Source organism: Mytilus edulis, chromosome 8 (assembly GCF_963676685.1).
Source record: "Mytilus edulis chromosome 8, xbMytEdul2.2, whole genome shotgun sequence".
Lineage (NCBI taxonomy): Eukaryota > Metazoa > Mollusca > Bivalvia > Mytilida > Mytilidae > Mytilus > Mytilus edulis.
Window position 1 is genome coordinate 39974547 of NC_092351.1, and position 18956 is coordinate 39993502.

Below are 18956 nucleotides of genomic sequence, written 5' to 3' on the forward strand. Positions count from 1 at the left end.
TTGCACTTTAAATAGACAAAATATTTTTTTAATACAGATAATATCTCCAGGCTATTATGATATTGAAGTAATTAGAGCTATAATTTATATGAGCAAAGAATATTTTATTAATTTTCTTTTGACAGTTTTGACAGTGCCACTTTCTATGACAACATAAAATACCTAAAATTCAAGGTGTCCATTGAAAACTTTTATTCTGCCCAATAGGCAAGAAATAGGCAAGAAATAACTATTGCAGTACACTAGAATTCATTAGCTGTTGATTCCTGAACTTTTATTCTGCCCAATAGGCAAGAAATAACTATTGCAGTACACTAGAATTCATTAGCTGTTGATTCCTGAACTTTTATTCTGCCCAATAGGCAAGAAATAACTATTGCAGTACACTAGAATTCATTAGCTGTTGATTCCTGAACTTTTATTCTGCCCAACAGGCAAGAAATAACTATTGCAATACACTAGAATTCATTAGCTGTTGATTCCTGAACTTTTATTCTGTCCAATAGGCAAGAAATAATGATTGCAATACACTAGAATTCATTAGCTGTTGATTCCTGAACTTTTATTCTGCCCAATAGGCAAGAAATAACTATTGCAGTACACTAGATTTCATTAGCTGTTGATTCCTGAACTTTTATTCTGCCCAATAGGCAAGAAATAACTATTGCAGTACACTAGAATTCATTAGCTGTTGATTCCTGAACTTTTATTCTGCCCAATAGGCAATAAATAACTATTGCAGTACACTAGAATTCATTGTCTGTTGACTCATGTCTGATTGAATGCTTTATATTTTCAAAATGTTTTTTTTCCTTTGAGTCAAATTTGTTATATTATTTAAATCATTTGAAATGACTCAAATCATTTAAAATTGTCAAGTTTCAAAAGTATAACTCGAATGATGCAACCTGATTTTTAATACTGTCGTAGTCATCATAACAATTGAAAGAGACCAAAAGGATAAACGAATAAAAGAACCCATGAGACTTATAACTATCTGAGGCTTTTTCAACAGATGTTGGGACTTTATTCTTTTGGTGGGTAAATTGAAATTCAATATTTCATTACATAATATATTCTCTAGATGTTTATATTTATTTTATTAAAACACCCCAAAAAAGCAGTTAATATTTTGTATTGTAGCTGTAAGAGTATCAATGGTTTATAATCAGGCATGCTTAAAATTCGTGTTAGACAAGATATCACCTGACAATACAAGTAGATTACCTTTCTTCACATCTCCAGGTGTTATCTTATATCACAAGTACATTAACAATTAACATGATTAAAGGGGATTTTTATGAGGCTACGCTAAGTCCGTTGCATGTTTTATCGATGGAAAACTATCAGTATTACTGCTTCCAGAACTATAGTCTATTTGATTTAAATGTTTGGTTTTTACATAAACCTAAATGACTTTAATTTTGCATCTAAAGGAGATGTTGGGTATAAAATTGAAAATTGGGAATGTGGCAAAGAGAATGAAACCTGACCAAAGAGTAGAAAACAACCAAAGCCCAGCAAAGGCCTGACTAATGGATCTTCAACACTGCGTGAAAATGCAGCAACTGGAGGCACTCTTCAGCTGGCCTCTGAACTTAATTTTAGGACTTTCAGGAAGAGTAGTTTTTACTAATGGGATTATCCTCTTGAAATAAAGATTATTTATTAATTAATTTTAACAAAATTGTGTATTAGTTCAGTAAAAAGGGACGTCATACTAAACTTCAAAACATATAAATGAACTACAATTAAAAAAAAATATACAACACTTACAAAGGCCAGAGCCTCCTCAAACCATTCAAACTATGAGCCTAAAATCATAAAATACTAAAACTCTATATAGAATTTCACATACAGTATTTAGCAGTGGACAGATCTCTAAATAATATCTCAAGCTCTAAATTGCTTTGAGCTTTAAAAGTCTTCATGTGAATAATGTAACAAAAGTTATTATGCTTCTAAAAATTGCATTAAGCTCTGAATCCTTCAAATCTTCCAATCAAAAATTTGTGATAGAGGGACTAGAATAAAGTTCAATATGATCGGAGTAAATTTTCAATCATGATATTACACCATACACTAATTTGAAGTAGTATTTTATCGATATGAAATAATCTCTTGGGACTGTTGGTGTCAAATCACCATTTTTTTGTGGTCATAGTCATATTGGTAAAGTACTATGTTTCAAGTATTGACAATATGTAAAAGTGCAATTTGTAAAGTAGACCGTCTAGACCCTTCCATTTACTTATACTGACATAAAGTCTTTTACAACAAAGTAATTTTGGCAAAATGGTAGTGTTTGTGATAGTAATATATATTTACAAGTTGTAAAAAATGGTCTCTTCATTAAATGTGATCATCAATCGTAACGTGAATATTATTAGATTTATGGCATGTTTGAAAGTACTTTAGCAACCATTTTTTAATAGGTTTTAGTTCCGTGTATTATAAGAACGCCATATTATTAATTCCGACATGCAGTCTTATGATAAGACATGTAAGAAATTAGCATAACAAAAGTGTCAGCCCGTTTTGATGGTATTATACTCTTAACTTTAATTTGTCAAATAAAATGGATCTGTTCTATGATGTTTATACTGCACTTAGAACTGAACAACCAAATTAGATATAGACATCAGAAAAAAATTGAAACAACTAATGGATGATCCGTTGCTAGGATTTTGAAAATTTATAAGTAATTTACAATTTTTATGTATTACTACGTTTTAAGGTGTCACAGCCTTTGAAATTGATGAAAGTTGGTTTAAAGGCATTGACAACTTATAATACAAATCAATGTTGGTTTGTGTGGGTCTTCATTTTGGAAGTGAAAGATCTGGATTAAAGCTTAAGATAACAAATAATGTCATATTATTATGGCAGCGTACTTATTATAACTCATACAATGAAAGTTAAGTTTACATATTAAATTAGGTTGAAATTTGTCAATCAACTGCTATTACCGAAATAGGGTACCAGTATGCAATGTTATTCTGATATGAAGTTTTCTACTTAAAGAAGGATTAATGGCTTGCAGGAGACCTAGTGCAGGGGACCAATTCCAATTTTAAATAAATAGTCCAGAGTTATTGTCAGTTTTTATCAACCTTTCAAAATCTTAAGATTTACAGAAGCACAAATATTTGAAGAATAAAAACCTTCTTGTTCAAAGTAATTTTTACATTATTTGCTCCTTGTAAAATTTAATTGCACAGTTTGCAAATTTTAATTATATACTTAAAAAGTTTGATTAAAAAGATATTTGATAAGGATTGATTATTTTGTTTGACATTTTTGAACTATATAAGGGTTACAATGAATTGCTGTGCGTTTTCTCACAGCAGGGTTGTTTTGAATTTCTATTTAGTTATATCGTTTTATCTAAACTCATTGAGATTAATTGAAATATTTTGAGTTTTGAGAATAACAGTTTTCAGTTATTAATTGTTTATGGGATTTGTAACAATACCAATTTTAAAAGGAAAATATTTATATATGCTCTATTTTTTAAGCAGCATATAATTAAATTTCGTACAGGAATTGTTACAGTGAGATGTTTCAGACAATTATTCATTTCCCAATTTTACGTAGGTGCATTAAGAATTGAGACAGGAAAACCTTCAATCTAGTTTATGAGGGTGTGTAATATGCATCATATTGCTCTATTAACATGCAATATTTCGGTACTTAAAGTTTTCTTTTCAGAATTCTAAAATTCAATTTTAATTGTTGCTCAAGAAGAAAAGTTTTTATAAAGTCAAAACAAGTCCCAAGGTCTTGTTTATAGAAACAAAAATGTACTAGTTTACCCAGTCATAAAATTATTGTATTTTACAATTGAAAAAAAAGAATTGATCAATTAAATATTTTATGTCTAAAATGACATGATATTTTAATTGGTGTACTCCATTGAACTTGTTGTATTTGTGTATTAGAGAATTAATGGTTGAAATTTATTGTAAATTTTTATTTATTGACACAAAGGGAAGACATTTATGTTATATTTTTAAATTTGTTGTTGATAGATAAAAAAAGGGCTGAAAAGATATAATAATTGATACTATGATATTAGTGGGCCATTACACATATAATTAGTCTACGTTTGAGACTGTCAGTGATGGATAACTGTGTAATACACGTCAGATATTGATGTACAAAAATGATGATGAATTGATATTAATAACCGCCTGTAAATTAATTCTAGTAATTAGACTTATTTATATTGATGCACAATAAATATTTCATCACACAGACTTTGGTAAATTCTTAATTATATATGTAAAGTATATGATAAATAGCAGTGTCAGACTGACGAGAGATTTATAGATATGTATATGTCTCAATATTTTCAAGGTAAAGGAATTATTTCTTAAGATATCACATTCCAATGGTAATTTCATCATCTTTTCTAGTGATGAAAAATATGGAAATGTTTTTTAAAGGCCCATGCCACTAGGTGACAAGGGCATTAAGTGTTACCCATGTTTGTCCGTACGTCCCAAGATTGGTTTTCATTCTCTAACTTAAGTTTGCCTCAACCAAAGGTTATAAAACTTATACCCAACGCATATTTTCACAAAACACAGATCACATACGAAATTGGAAGGTGTCACTTTTACTGTTCTTGAGTTATGCCCCTTTATAAATGGAAAATTTTATAAATCTGTCGTTTCAGTTCTCTAACTTGTGTTTACCTCAACCAAATGTTATAATACACAATGCTTATTACCACAAAACACAGATCAAGTTGGAAATTGGGTGGCGTTACTATTAAAAATTGTGCATTGACTCATGTATATAAACAAGCAGGGGTATCTTTGGTCTTTGCATTCATTACTTATTGTATTGAAGGAAGTAATTAATCTGTAGCCAGTCTAAATATAACAAGATGATTTATACTTTATTCTCAAAATTAATGAATTGTTTGATTATCAGGGCAGTAAAATGAAGTTGTACATTTTCAATGAAATCTTTTTTTTATTTGCAGGTCACCTTCAAAAGAAGGGACATTTTCATCATGGCTGACAACATTCCTGTCATTCGGCAGATAGACAGACAACTGTTGAATTGTGGGATTTGTCTGGAGCGATATAAAAGTCCAAAAGTTTTACCGTGTTTGCACACTTTCTGTGCCACCTGTTTATCAGACTATATTCCATCTGAAAGTCTTTCGGTTACATGTCCAATCTGCAGACAGCAGTCAATTTTACCACTAGAGGGAGTTTGTGCATTACAAACAAACTTTTTCATTACAAATCTAATGGAGGTTGTGGATCAACCAAATATTTGTAGAACCTGCAGTGGACAGCCAGCACGTCCAGTGTCAAAATGTATGGACTGTAATGAATACCTGTGTGATAATTGTACCATGACTCATCAAGCTTTAGAACAAACACAAGAACATAATATTGTCTCGTTACAAGATATATCTGGTTGTAGTGACAGTTTGGAAGAAGAAACACTGGTTTGTCCAAGTCATGATGGGAACCAGTTACATTTTTATTGTTGTGCATGTGAAACAGCTATGTGTGAAGACTGTACTGCTGTTGAACACATGGGGCACAAAATGATCCCATTGGAGGACGCAATACAAGAACATAAAATATTACTTCAAAGTTTAATACTTGGTGCTCGAGAACAAGTACCGTGTTTAGAAAGTTCTATTACCATGGTGTCCGAAGTGGCTGAATCTCTACAAAATAATAGCAAAGCAGCAGAAGATAAAATCAATCAAACTTTCAATGATCTAGTCAATGTTATTAGTGAACGGAAGACTGCACTTATTGCTGAACTGCAAACAATTTACGATCACAAATATCAAATATTGCAAAGACAGAAGGATACTTTAGAAAACATTCTGACCAGAATCAACAATTGCTGTGATTTCACTGAGGAGAAACTGAAAGGAGGAAATGAAACTGAAATCCTCTTAATGAAAACCGAAATGTCAGAAAAATTGCAGGAGTTAGGTTCAATAAAATTACAATATCAACCAGAAGAAAATACATGTCTAGTCTATGATTCATCAAATTTGTCTAATCTACACAGAAGTATTGAAAAAGTTGGCTGTATTCAAAGTAATAGTGCAATAGCTTTCGAAACCACAGCAACAGGTGAAGGTCTAAAACTTTGTTACATAGGACGACCTTCTGTTGTTACGGTTACCACAAAAGATAGGAAAGGGGAACTAGTCAAATTGGGTTATGGAACATTAACTGCAGAAGTTAAAAATGAAACAGAAGAAAAAGTCATTCCAACAGTCATGGATAATCACAATGGGACTTATGAATTGTCCTATTCATTGTCAAAAGAAGGTACATACAAATTAGAGGTCAAATTGTATGATCAACATGTTAAGGGGTCGCCATTTAAGGTCAAATGTATTCCTGGAGGAGAAGAACTAGATCATTTTGGGGGCTCATCCAAAATTCCAAGGACAGTCAATGTCAAACAGAAAGGAACAAAAAGGCCATCAAGTTCAAGGTCACATGGGTCAAACAGACGTAGCAATCCAATTGAAGATGACTTGCTAATGAGGGTAGGCACTAAAGGGAGAAATAAAGGAGAATTCACCAATCCACAAGGTGTATGGGCTGTAAATGGAAAAGTGTTAGTTGCCGATAGTAACAATCAAACTGTTTCAGTGTTCAATACAGCTGGTGAATGCAAGTTACGATTCGGTGCACCAGGCAGAATTGCTGGAAAATTACAGAGGCCAACTGGAGTGTCTACAACTGTCAATGGGAACTATTTAGTAGCAGATTATGATAATAAATGGATCAGTGTGTTCTCCCCAGATGGAAAGTACATTAACAAAATTGGCACTGGAAAACTTTTGGGACCAAAAGGTGTTGCTGTTGACAAAAATGGTCACATTATTGTAGTAGACAACAAGGGAAGTTGTGTTTTCATTTTTCAATCAAATGGAAAACTTTTGTCAAAATTTGGTTCTCGTGGTAACCGTGATTGGCAATTTGCTGGACCTCATTTCGTAGCAATTAATTCTAACAATGACATTATTGTCTCAGATTTTCACAATCACTGTGTTAAAGTATTTAATAGTGAAGGGAATTTCCTATTTAGTTTCGGATCAAATGGTGAAGGGAATGGACAGTTTAATGCTCCAACAGGGGTAGCTGTGGACCAACTAGGAAATATCCTTGTAGCAGATTGGGGGAACTCAAGAATACAGGTAAATTACTTAAAAACATGCTTCAGTGGGAACTCAAGAATACAGGTAAATTACGTAAACATGCTTTACATGCTTTAGGGGGAACTTCACAATATACAGGTGAATTAGTTAATATAGAAATATGGAGATGAAATATGATTGCCAATGAGACCACTATCCACCAGAGTTCAAATGATGTGGATGCAAGCAATTATGGTCACCATATGGCCTGCAATGTTTTACATTGTCATTTTGGGGCCTTCTATAGCTGACTATGCGGTATGGGCTTTGCTCATTGTTGAAGGGCGTACAGTGACCTATAGTTGTTAATGTCTGTGTCATTTTGGTCTCTTGTGGAGAGTTGTCTCATTGGCAATCATACCACTTTTTTTTTTATATGAAATTACAAACAGGTCTAAAGATGAAATTATGTACCTTGTGAGTGACGAAAACTTGATACTTTAAAGAACGTTTTGAATTTGTGTTCTTTAAGGATGGATTTTATTTCTCTTAAATATACATAAACCTAAGCATGTGAATATGAGAAAATGTAACCTATTTAGGCTTTGTGTTTTGTACTTTTCCCATTTTAACAGATTATAATTCAATAAATATATCCTTGATTAGATTGTGATATACCATTTCCTGTTTGTTATTGCCTTGTGACATTGTCAAATGAAATCAGGCAGAAACATGGTCATGTCAAACTTTCATTGGCAAAAAAATTCATATATCCTGAAAGGAGATCTAACTTTAACTAATGCTAACCATAAAAATAAACAAAATGTATGATTGCCAATGAGACAACTATCCACAAGAGACCAACTGACACAGAAATTAACAACTTTAGATCACTATATGGCTTTCAACAATGTCAGAGTAAAACCCATACTGCATGGTCAGCTCTAAAAGGCCTTAAAATGACAATGAATCTATAGGCTATTTGCCAGTTCCTGTCAATTGACCCTGTTATTAGAGATCCCTTTTTAGTTGTCTCCCTTATGAGGGACATTAAATTTTATTTACAATGGGGAGCTAGCAGAAAGAGCAAATTTACCTGTGCGTAATGTGAGTAATCTTTAAGGTTTTCAAATCTTTTAGTTGCATTAATTTGTTGTTAAGGTAAATACCTTTGACATCAGAAATTGTTTTTTGTGAAAAATTAGTTGAACCGCAGACACACCACTTTCAATTTGCTATGCTTTGCATTAGCAAAAGCCAATTTTGTCCAGTATGGAACCCGTCTACGAGTTACAAAGGGAAGTAATTCATTTAAAAAGTGTATAATATCAGAATCAAATCGGTAATTGGCAAATGGACTATTGGAGAAACAAATGATATTAAAGTAGCAGTAAAATTCTGGGATCAGAAGAATTTCTTACCAAGGAAAAATTTCTGATGCGTCCCTATACCCGAAATTGCTTAACAAATTTTAACATCACATTTAGTTTTCATTTCTTATACAAAATGTAGTTTGCCTATACCATGCAATGTAAATTTACTTAACAAATTATTTTGTATGCAGAATAATTCTCTCTCATACATGTCATAAGCAGATCTACATATACATGATATACATGAACAAATATTGTGATTTTCATTTATTTAAACACCTCACTTTTTGATTTGTTTTTGTAAAACCACCTTGAAGGTATTGGTCTTATTTAGCCTTGAAAAATGTTTAATATCAGTGTTGTTGTAATTTAAGATGACAGTTCTTCGAATTGTTCATGCTATATCTCTTGTAAATGCATTAAAGACAGAATTAATTTGACAGCATTGTACACTTTGACATTGAGATTCCATAAGACATTAGAAGACACGGAAACTACATGTACATGACTGTGAAGGTTCAAGGATCATTCACACAAACAGGATTAAAATTATCATTTATTTTGAAACATTTTATATTGACCTTGTTAGATCGGCATTGAACAGTTTATCTTTTAACGATTTCAAAGAAATATTAACCTGTAAATTGTGATTGACCAAGGGGTCATTTACACCTGCCTTGAAGTAAAGCTATTCAAACTAACATCATTTGGTAAAAATCGACATTTATGGTCTTGTACAACATTGTGTGTCAAACAGAAGTTAAACTTTTAATATCTATAAAGATAAGAAGATGTGGTAAGATTGCAAATGAAACAACTCTTCAGAAGAGACCAAATGACACAAAAATTAACATTTATAGCTATAGGTCACTGACTCACTGTACAGCCTTAGCAGAGAAAGAAGACATTGCTGCTGTAATATACAAACCTGTGAATTTACTATGACTGAGCTTTTGGTGAATTGACAAAAAATGTTTTATTATCTATAAATATACACAATCTACACTAAAAATGGGATAACCTTAAATTGGGGATGAATTCAAAAGTGAAATATATATATATGAAAATGAATAAATAAACAAAATCCTGATTGATGAAATTGTAAAAATAGTTACTGTGGATTCATTATATTCGTGGATATTTAAATTCATGGTTTGGCAAAGTCTTCATACATTCCTTCAGAAAATTCGTAATTTGTTGAACATTTAAAATCGTGGTTCCCAATATTAATGAATCCACAGTTACTTTCAGAGCTAATCTTTATGTTTAAAGAAGTGGTACGATCTTCTGCTTCAAGTTGAACACTTTGGTATTTGCGTTCTCTACTACTTTTTACTTTGCCAATCTTTTGCTTGCCATCCATTAGTTGCGTCTATGTCTCACACAAATATACCAACACGGCCCTTGGTGACATGTCAGTTTTCTAGTTCACACTAAATTTAAACATTTTGTTCAATACAAACACAAAAATATTATTATACAAACAGATGTCTCACTTCATCATAAATTTTATTGATTTTATGTACAAAAATGTCTTTATAAGATGTTACCAAGAATTCTAAGAATTTATCAACAACATAAATTGTTTTTATCTTGTGTTAAAATCTTATAATATAAATTTGGTCTTTTATTTACAGGTTTTTGATAGCAATGGTTCATTCCTGACTTTCGTTAATACATCAGCGGACCCATTATATGGACCCCAGGGACTGACGGTTACACCAGAGGGCCTTGTTGTTGTTGGTGACTCTGGTAACCATTGTTACAAGGTGTACAAATATCTTCAGTAGTACTTTTAAAACAGACATGTGAAGAACTACAAGTAAACCACCTTTACAGAATCAAAAGGACTATGGGTTATTTCGTTGTTCTTACTCTGTATGAGAACAAATACATGCCATTGGTTGAGTTTCGATTGTTTCTAATATTTTAACCAATCACAATATTTCAGTGTAATTTTTTGAAAATATTACCCATAGAATAAAATTCTGAAAAGGTGAACTGTGAAATCATTGTAATGAATTTTTCAACATTTATATCCTTATCAGTGGAAATCTCACCAGAAGGACAGAAGATCTTTCTTAAGATATTTTTGTTAAGTGAATGTATTAGAGTTAACAAATATCCTTTGAACTAAGACACTTTTGGTATTGTACTATGAATTGGCTGCAATCATTGATTCTATGAAAATGTAAAAACCATAATTACATAACATGTTTATTGCTTCAGTATCTTTTTAAACGGGTTGAGCTAGACACCATTTGTAAGTCAAATTGTCACTATGAATGTACAAGTATAATTTTGACAGTTTACTTTAAATACCATGGTTTGACTGCTTTTAACTTGCAAAATTGTAACATAGCTATACTGAGCTCCTGTGATTAATTGAAAATACATTTATTAATAGAATAAATGTGGTCTTAAATTAAACATTTTTTTTTTAATTATGGCAAAGATAACATGGTCTTGCATGTCATTTAGGGTCAAAATGATCTTAAAAAATAACTTGTTTGATCATATCATTAAATCTTGATGTCTAAATGCAGTCAAATTCAAAATTTGCAACAAAGGCAATTTCTACTCTTTTTAACATTCAAAGGGAAGTAACTTTTATCATTTAACATAACTGAATTTCTATTAGATAACTTTCTAGTATCCTATGAGTTTTTCATTAATTTTGAAGCATTTTTCATCATTTATATATATATGATGAAATTATTAAATTTTGAAAGCCTTTGAATTCTAGTTACAAAAAAGACATAAATAAGACGGTAAATAATATTGAGGCCAATTTTGCAGTTAGGGGATAAGACGGTAAATAAGATTGAGTGGATAAGACGGTAAATAAGATTGAGACCAATTTTGCAGTTAGAGGATACTATAATATCTAGAATACAGGGGTGTTTTCATTTTAGATAAAAGATTAACTTTTTGAATCATTTCATATCTCATGTAAATAAAATTTGAAGTTAATGTATATATGCTTATTTATTGTATTTCTTTTGTAAAGAATAACAATGTAATTAAATACATTTTTACATGTTGATGTTGTGATGAATTGTACAAAGATCTTCCTTACCTTTATGATAGACAGAATGCATGTACTTCTCCTTAGTGTGTCTTTCTAAAGAGAACTAACTGTTAGTGAATGATTGCTTTTACACTTTGTGCCTTTGATATATTAGTGCTAAAAGATCTTTTATTGTTTGGTTTATATTTTGTACTTTGTTTTTACTTACAAGTAGTGCAGTTACCAATTATTCTCTCTTTATTATGTCTGTTTAAAAAACAAATGAAGTTAATTCCATGATACAACCTAAATGTTTAAGGTACTTATCATTTATTTTTAGATAAAAACACTTTTTTACCCATTTTTATAACAGCACACAGTTTTTCTTTTTGGCAATTATTATGTATATGAAAAGGAATGTTTTAATATTGAAGTTTCCAACCTATGAACAAATAAGGTGTCAACATTTTCATGGAACCCTTTTACCACAATTTTTTCCTGAATACCCCTTATATACAAGAACATTTTATTTGTTTGGTAGATGCAATGCATATGTATTATCTCTGGCTGTCATATGCAGATTTCATCAGATTTAGTCATACATTTGTATTAATTGTAACAGCCATGAATGTCAAACTTCTACTCTCTAATTAATATTTTCTTGGAATGCACATATATCAGTCACAAAAAAGCATCATCTATATCAAACACATGCAACAAGATATTTCATTGTGTGTTGTAAATATTTAATATGACAAGGAAGTTTATTGTTTTCTGTGACAAAATATGAATATTACAGCTTGCATCTTTAAAACAATCATATTGCTCGCTGCATCAATCATGTTAATATATAAATGTCATAACTCTAATGTGTGATTTGTTCTTTGTGGATCAACCAACGAGAGAGTATACCAGTGATTTAACAGTATTCCATAAATGTACAACTTAACTTATACTACATGTTGTTTTGATCTTTCTGCTAGGTGATCTTTAATTAATGTGCGCCTATCAATTTTTGGACACAATATAAGCCAATGCAAAACATTATATCCATTCCAAATAATCCCATGTTTGTGATTTATGTAAATTATTTACTGCAGAACTAAGGTTGTTTGCATAAACTTATAAAACATACATTCCTCCATTGTTTTTTTTTTAATTTATTTATGTTGTATGTTGCTAATTTATTGAAGAATATGTTTATTTATAATTTTTATTATTATGTTTTCAATTTGTGTTGCATTGTTATGAATAATAAATGTGATCCAGCTTTTATTCGAGTTACTTATTAGTCTCTTATTATAAATGACTTTAAGAAGATTGGAGGTAAACATTTATGAGATAGCAACAGAACACCTTAAAAATTTCAGGAAAGACATCAAGATGTTAACCTGTTATTTGTTGGTGGTATATCCATAAGTAATAAAAAGTAAAATCACAAAGATACTGAACTCTTGAGGAAAATTCAAAAAGGAAATTCCCTAATCAAATGCCAAAATCAAAAGCTCAAACCCATAAAACGAATGGATAACAACTGTCATATTCCTGACTTCGTACAGGCATTTTCTTATGTAGAATATGGTGGATTGAACCTGGTTTTATAGCTTGCTAAACCTTTCACTTGTATGACAGTCACATCAAATTCCATTATATTGACAACAATGTGTGAACAAATAGGTAAAATCATCAAAAATACCAGACAACGTTGTGTAATCATAATAATCACTATAAAAACAAACAAATGTAACAAAGAAGCACAAAAAGGCATACATCAAATTTAACAACCTCATTCATTGCTTTTTTATTATAGGAATTAATTTAATTATGTAAAATCAGTCCATAAATATTGAAAGATTTTTGAGTACTAGGACCGAATCCTAAAAAGGTTGTGAATATAAATAAAATAGAGACTCTTAAAGATCTGCAAATAGTACCATATTTCATAAATTGCAAAAACCACACTGACAAAAGAAACAAATCTATGTTACTATTTCATTACCCATTGTTTATGATTATTTAAACTCTTAAAAAGGTAAAAGGTTCAAAAGGACAGCCTAATATTTTTTATTTTGGTTTTTGGTCTTATGTAGACGAAATACGCTTCTGGCGTATCAAATTATAATACTGATACCTTTGATAATTATTTACATATCACCCTTCTATCATATTTCAAGTAATTAACTACTGAAATCAACAACGCTTAACATAGTGAAAAAGAAAGTAAATGTTGTATCAATTCATGTCACAAAATCATTTTTGGCTCATGATATAACAAAACAAGAGGCTCTCAAGAGCCTGAATCGCTCACCTGAATTTTTTTGGTTTAATCTCTCATCAATGATTATTTTGGCTTTTCAATTTATTTAAATGTTCTTTGAATCGTCCTATTTTCTTCAAAAGCAAAAAAAAATCATTTTCTCCTATGTTCTATTTTAGCCATAGGAGCTATGTTTCTTGACATACAAGGAAATGAAATATAAAATTTATACTAGATACTCTGAAACTCTGAAACTCATTTAGCATAAGTTTTGCTGAAATTGATACAGCAGTTTCATAAGAGAAGATTTTTTAAAGTAAGTCAACATGGTGAACAAATTGTGAAAAAAGTCTTTAAAGGGCAATAACTCCTAAAGAGGTCAATTGACAATTTTGGTCAAATTGACTTATTTGTAGATCTTACTTTGCTGATCATATTTGCTGTTTACAGTTTATCTTTATCTATAATAATATTCAAGATAATGAATAAAAAATTGCAAAATTTCCTTAAAATTACCAATTAAGTGGCAGCAACCCAACAATTGGATGTTTGATTCATCTGAAAATTTCAGGGCTGATAGATATTGACCTAATGAACATTTTTACTCCATGTCAGATTTGCTCTTAATGCTTTCGTTTTTGAGATATAAGCCAAAAACTGCATTTGACCCCTATGTTCTATTTTAAGTAACGGCGGCCATGTTTTTTGACGGATCAAAAATCAAAGCACACACTTTGTGCAGGATAATCTAAGGAACAACCATGCTAAGTTTTAACCAAATCCATTCAGTAGTTTCAGAGGAGAAGATTTTTTAAAGTTAGCAAATATGATGAACAAATTGTGAAAAATTGTCATTAAAGGACAATAACCCCTTAAGGGGTCAATTGACAATTTTGGTCAAATTAACTTATTTGTAGATCTTACTTTGCTGATCTTTTTTGCTGTTTACAGTTTATCTTTATCTATAATAATATTCAAGATAATGACCAAAAACTGCAAAATTTCCTTAAAATTACCAATTAAGTGGCAGCAACCCAACAATGGTTTGTTTGATTCATCTGAAAATTTCAGGGCTGATAGATCTTGACCTAATGAACATTTTTACTCCATGTCAGATTTGCTCTAAATGCTTTCGTTTTTGAGATATAAGCCAAAAACTGCCCTTGACCCCTATGTTCTATTTTAAGTAACGGCGGCCATGTTTTTTGACGGATCAAAAATCAAAGCACACACTTTGTGCAGGATAATCTAAGGAACAATCATGCTAAGTTTTAACCAAATCCATTCAGTAGTTTCAGAGGAGAAGATTTTTTAAAGTTAGCAAATATGATGAACAAATTGTGAAAAATTGTCATTAAAGGACAATAACCCCTTAAGGGGTCAATTGACAATTTTGGTCATATTAACTTATTTGTAGATCTTACTTTGCTGATCTTTTTTGCTGTTTACAGTTTATCTTTATCTATAATAATATTCAAGATAATGACCAAAAACTGCAAAATTTCCTTAAAATTACCAATTAAGTGGCAGCAACCCAACAATGGTTTGTTTGATTCATCTGAAAATTTCAGGGCTGATAGATCTTGACCTAATGAACATTTTTACCCCATGTCAGATTTGCTCTAAATGCTTTCGTTTTTGAGATATAAGCCAAAAACTGCATTTGACCCCTATGTTCTATTTTAAGTAACGGCGGCCATGTTTTTTGACGTATCAAAAATTGAAGCGCACATTTTGTGCAGGATATACTAAGGAACAATCATGTTAAGTTTTAACCAAATCCATTCAGTAGTTTCAGAGGAGAAGATGTTTGAAAAATTGTTAACGACGACAGACGACGACGACGACGACGACGACGACGACGTCGACGACGACGGACGCCAAGTGATGAGAAAAGCTCACATGGCCTTTTAGGCCAGGTGAGCTAAAAAGAAAGTACCAGTTACAACGGTTTTGTTGCTGATATACAATTCAAAGATACTACTGGTGAGTCTTTTGTTGACGCAAAAACTGGGTCTGGTGTACAAAATCATAAGCCTGATATCATGATCATATACTAGACCTGAGGCAAGTAATTGCCATGTGAAAATGATATGTTATAATGAAAGTAAAATCATTTCTAGTTCTCTTTTTTTAATTTTTTGATTAAAATTATATTGTTCAACAATACATTTGTAGAGTGTTGAGGTTGTTTATATACCATTGAACACGTATTTTGGGTATATGTGAAGACAATAAAAGTAAACTTTTAGAGGTATAATCTTTAACATAATGGAGGCAAAAAACATGTTTAGGATGGAAACATCATGAAGGCTAAACATGTTTAGGATGGAAACATAATGGAGGCTAAACATGTTTAGGATGGAAACATCATGAAGGCTAAACATGTTTAGGATTGAAACATAATGGAGGCTAAACATGTTTAGGATGGAAACATAATGGAGGCTAAACATGTTTAGGATGGAAACATCATGAAGGCTAAACATGTTTAGGATTGAAACATAATGGAGGCTAAACATGTTTAGGATGGAAACATCATGAAGGCTAAACATGTTTAGGATTGTAACATAATGGAGGCTAAACATGTTTAGGATTGAAACATAATGGAGGCTAAACATGTTTAGGATGGAAACATCATGAAGGCTAAACATGTTTAGGATTGAAACATAATGGAGGCAAAAAACATGTTTAGGATGGAAACATCATGAAGGCTAAACATGTTTAGGATGGAAACATAATGAAGGCTAAACATTTTTAGGATGGAAACATAATGGAGGCTAAACATGTTTAGGATTGAAACATAATGGAGGCTAAACATGTTTAGGATTGAAACATAATGAAGGCTAAACATGTTTAGGATTGAAACATAATGGAGGCTAAACATGTTTAGGATGGAAACATAATGGAGGCTAAACATGTTTAGGATGGAAACATAATGGAGGCAAAAACATGTTTAGGATGGAAACATCATGAAGGCTAAACATGTTTAGGATTGTAACATCATGAAGGCTAAACATGTTTAGGATGGAAACATAATGGAGGCTAAACATGTTTAGGATTGAAACATAATGGAGGCTAAACATGTTTAGGATGGAAACATAATGGAGGGTAAACATGTTTAGAATGTAAACATAATGAAGGCTAATCATGGAGCTTAACACATGTTTAAGATGGGAACAAGATGAAGGTTAAACATGTTTAGAATGGGAACATGATGGGGGCTAAACATGTTTAGAATTGGAATATGATGTAGGTTAAACATGTTAAGGAAAGAAACAAATAGAGAATGATAAAATTGAGAATGGAAATGGGGAATGTGCCAAAGAGACAACAACCCGACCATAGAAAAAAAAACCAGCAGAAGGTCACCATCAGGTCTTCAATGTAGCGAGAAATTCCCGCACCCGGAGGCGTCCTTCAACTGGCCCCTAAACAAATATATACTAGTTCAGTGATAATGAACGCCATACTAATTTCCAAATTGTACACAAGAAACTAAAATTAAAATAATACAAGACTAACAACGGCCAGAGGCTCCTGACTTGGGACAGGCGCAAAAATGCGGCGGGGTTAAACATGTTTGTGAGATCTCATTCCTCCCCCTATACCTCTAGCCAATGTAGAAAAGTAAAAGTCCATATAACAATACGCACATTAAAATGCAGTTCAAGAGAAGTCCGAGTCTGATGTCAGAAGATGTAACCAAAGAAAATAAACAAAATGACAATAATACATAAATAACAACAGACTACTAGTAGTTAACTGACATGCCAGCTCCAGACTTCAATTAAACTGACTGAAAGATTATGATTTCATCATATGAACATCAGGCACAATCCTTCCCGTTATGGGTTTAGTATCATACCATCATACCATATATGAGAAGAACATAACCCGTGTCATGCCAACAACTGGTTTTTGAATAAATGTGTTTAGTTCCGATGCAAAGACCCTATAAGTGAATCAATGAACATGTTCTAGAGGATTAAACATGGTCAACACAATGGTAAATGACAATTGGTACATTTACAGCGCTTAATTTAGAGCTTCCTTGTTAGTTGCGCAGCTATTAAACGTTCGGATTGGATTTGGTCTTGAACATCTATCAACTGCTGGATATATTTTCCATCAGAAGAAAATCAATAGAAATTTTACACAGAAAAATACCAAAAGTACAGTATAGACTTTAAATGAACAATGCACGTGATCTCTCCTCTCATCATTTACGAATGTCACATATCTTCTATTTTTTCTTTCATGATCGTTTCATGAAACGAAATTTGACAAAGGAAGACACATGTAGGTTATACTTCTGATTACTTGTTAGGATTTTACACATTACATTCCAATAAAATAAGTAGTAACAAACCGGCAAACTGTAGATATTACCCCTCAAAATATGTAATGGTGTCTAATTAAGAAAATGTTTAAAACCGGTAAAGAAAAGTGACATTTTGTTTTTTGTTGTTGAAATAGCTATTTGTTTTATAGTAATTAAGTTTATAACACAATGTTGACTACTATGCCTATTTGTGACATTTTTACCTTTTATGCCTGTTCTGTTTGTGTGCTCACACATTGTTGTCGATATAACGGAATAGCATGTGACTGTCATTCAAGTGAGTGGTTTGGCTAGCTATAACATAAGATTTAACCAACCATTTTCTACATAAAAACATGTACCTAGTCAGGAATGTGACAGTTGTTATCCATTCGTTTGATGTGTTTGAGATTTTGATTCTATCATTTGATTAAGGACTTTTCGTTTTGAATTTTTGTTGTAGTTCAGTTTTTGGTTGTTTTGTTTGGTTTTTTTTTTTTTTTTGGTACTGTCATCATCAAATAAACACAACGCGTTAACAAGTAAATGCGTCCAAACCCCGTTTCTGGATTAGCATTCATTAGGAACGCTTTAAGCCGAATATTTGAAAGCCAAGGATGTATAAGAACCGAACAATTGGAGAGCTATATGACTGATAAAAACATAAAATTGTCAAAATCCATTTCAAGGTTATATATAAAATTAAATATCAGCAAAACTAAACGAAATATTTTACAGCATATAAATTACTGAAAGACATACTTATATAAATAGTCTGATCTTTTACTTTATTGTATTGTATTGTATTTAAAGAAACAGTATTTTTACCCTGTCCCAAATTTTATAAATCAACTACT

The 18956-nt window shown here is 31.5% G+C and overlaps 1 protein-coding gene across 6 annotated transcripts in view; it reads left to right on the plus strand.

Annotated features, from left to right (window-relative positions):
* The window catches only part of LOC139485544 (tripartite motif-containing protein 2-like), a 44167-nt gene extending 31371 nt beyond the window's left edge, over nucleotides 1–12796 (plus strand). For all 6 annotated transcript variants that reach the window (XM_071270094.1, XM_071270096.1, XM_071270098.1 and 3 more), the window contains exons 2-3: nucleotides 4994–7198; nucleotides 10149–12796. In XM_071270094.1, the coding sequence (XP_071126195.1) occupies nucleotides 4994–7198; nucleotides 10149–10301 (2358 nt within the window). In that variant the 3' untranslated portion in view covers nucleotides 10302–12796. The remainder of the gene's footprint in view (nucleotides 1–4993; nucleotides 7199–10148) is intronic.
* Nucleotides 12797–18956: the final 6160 nt, after the last annotated feature.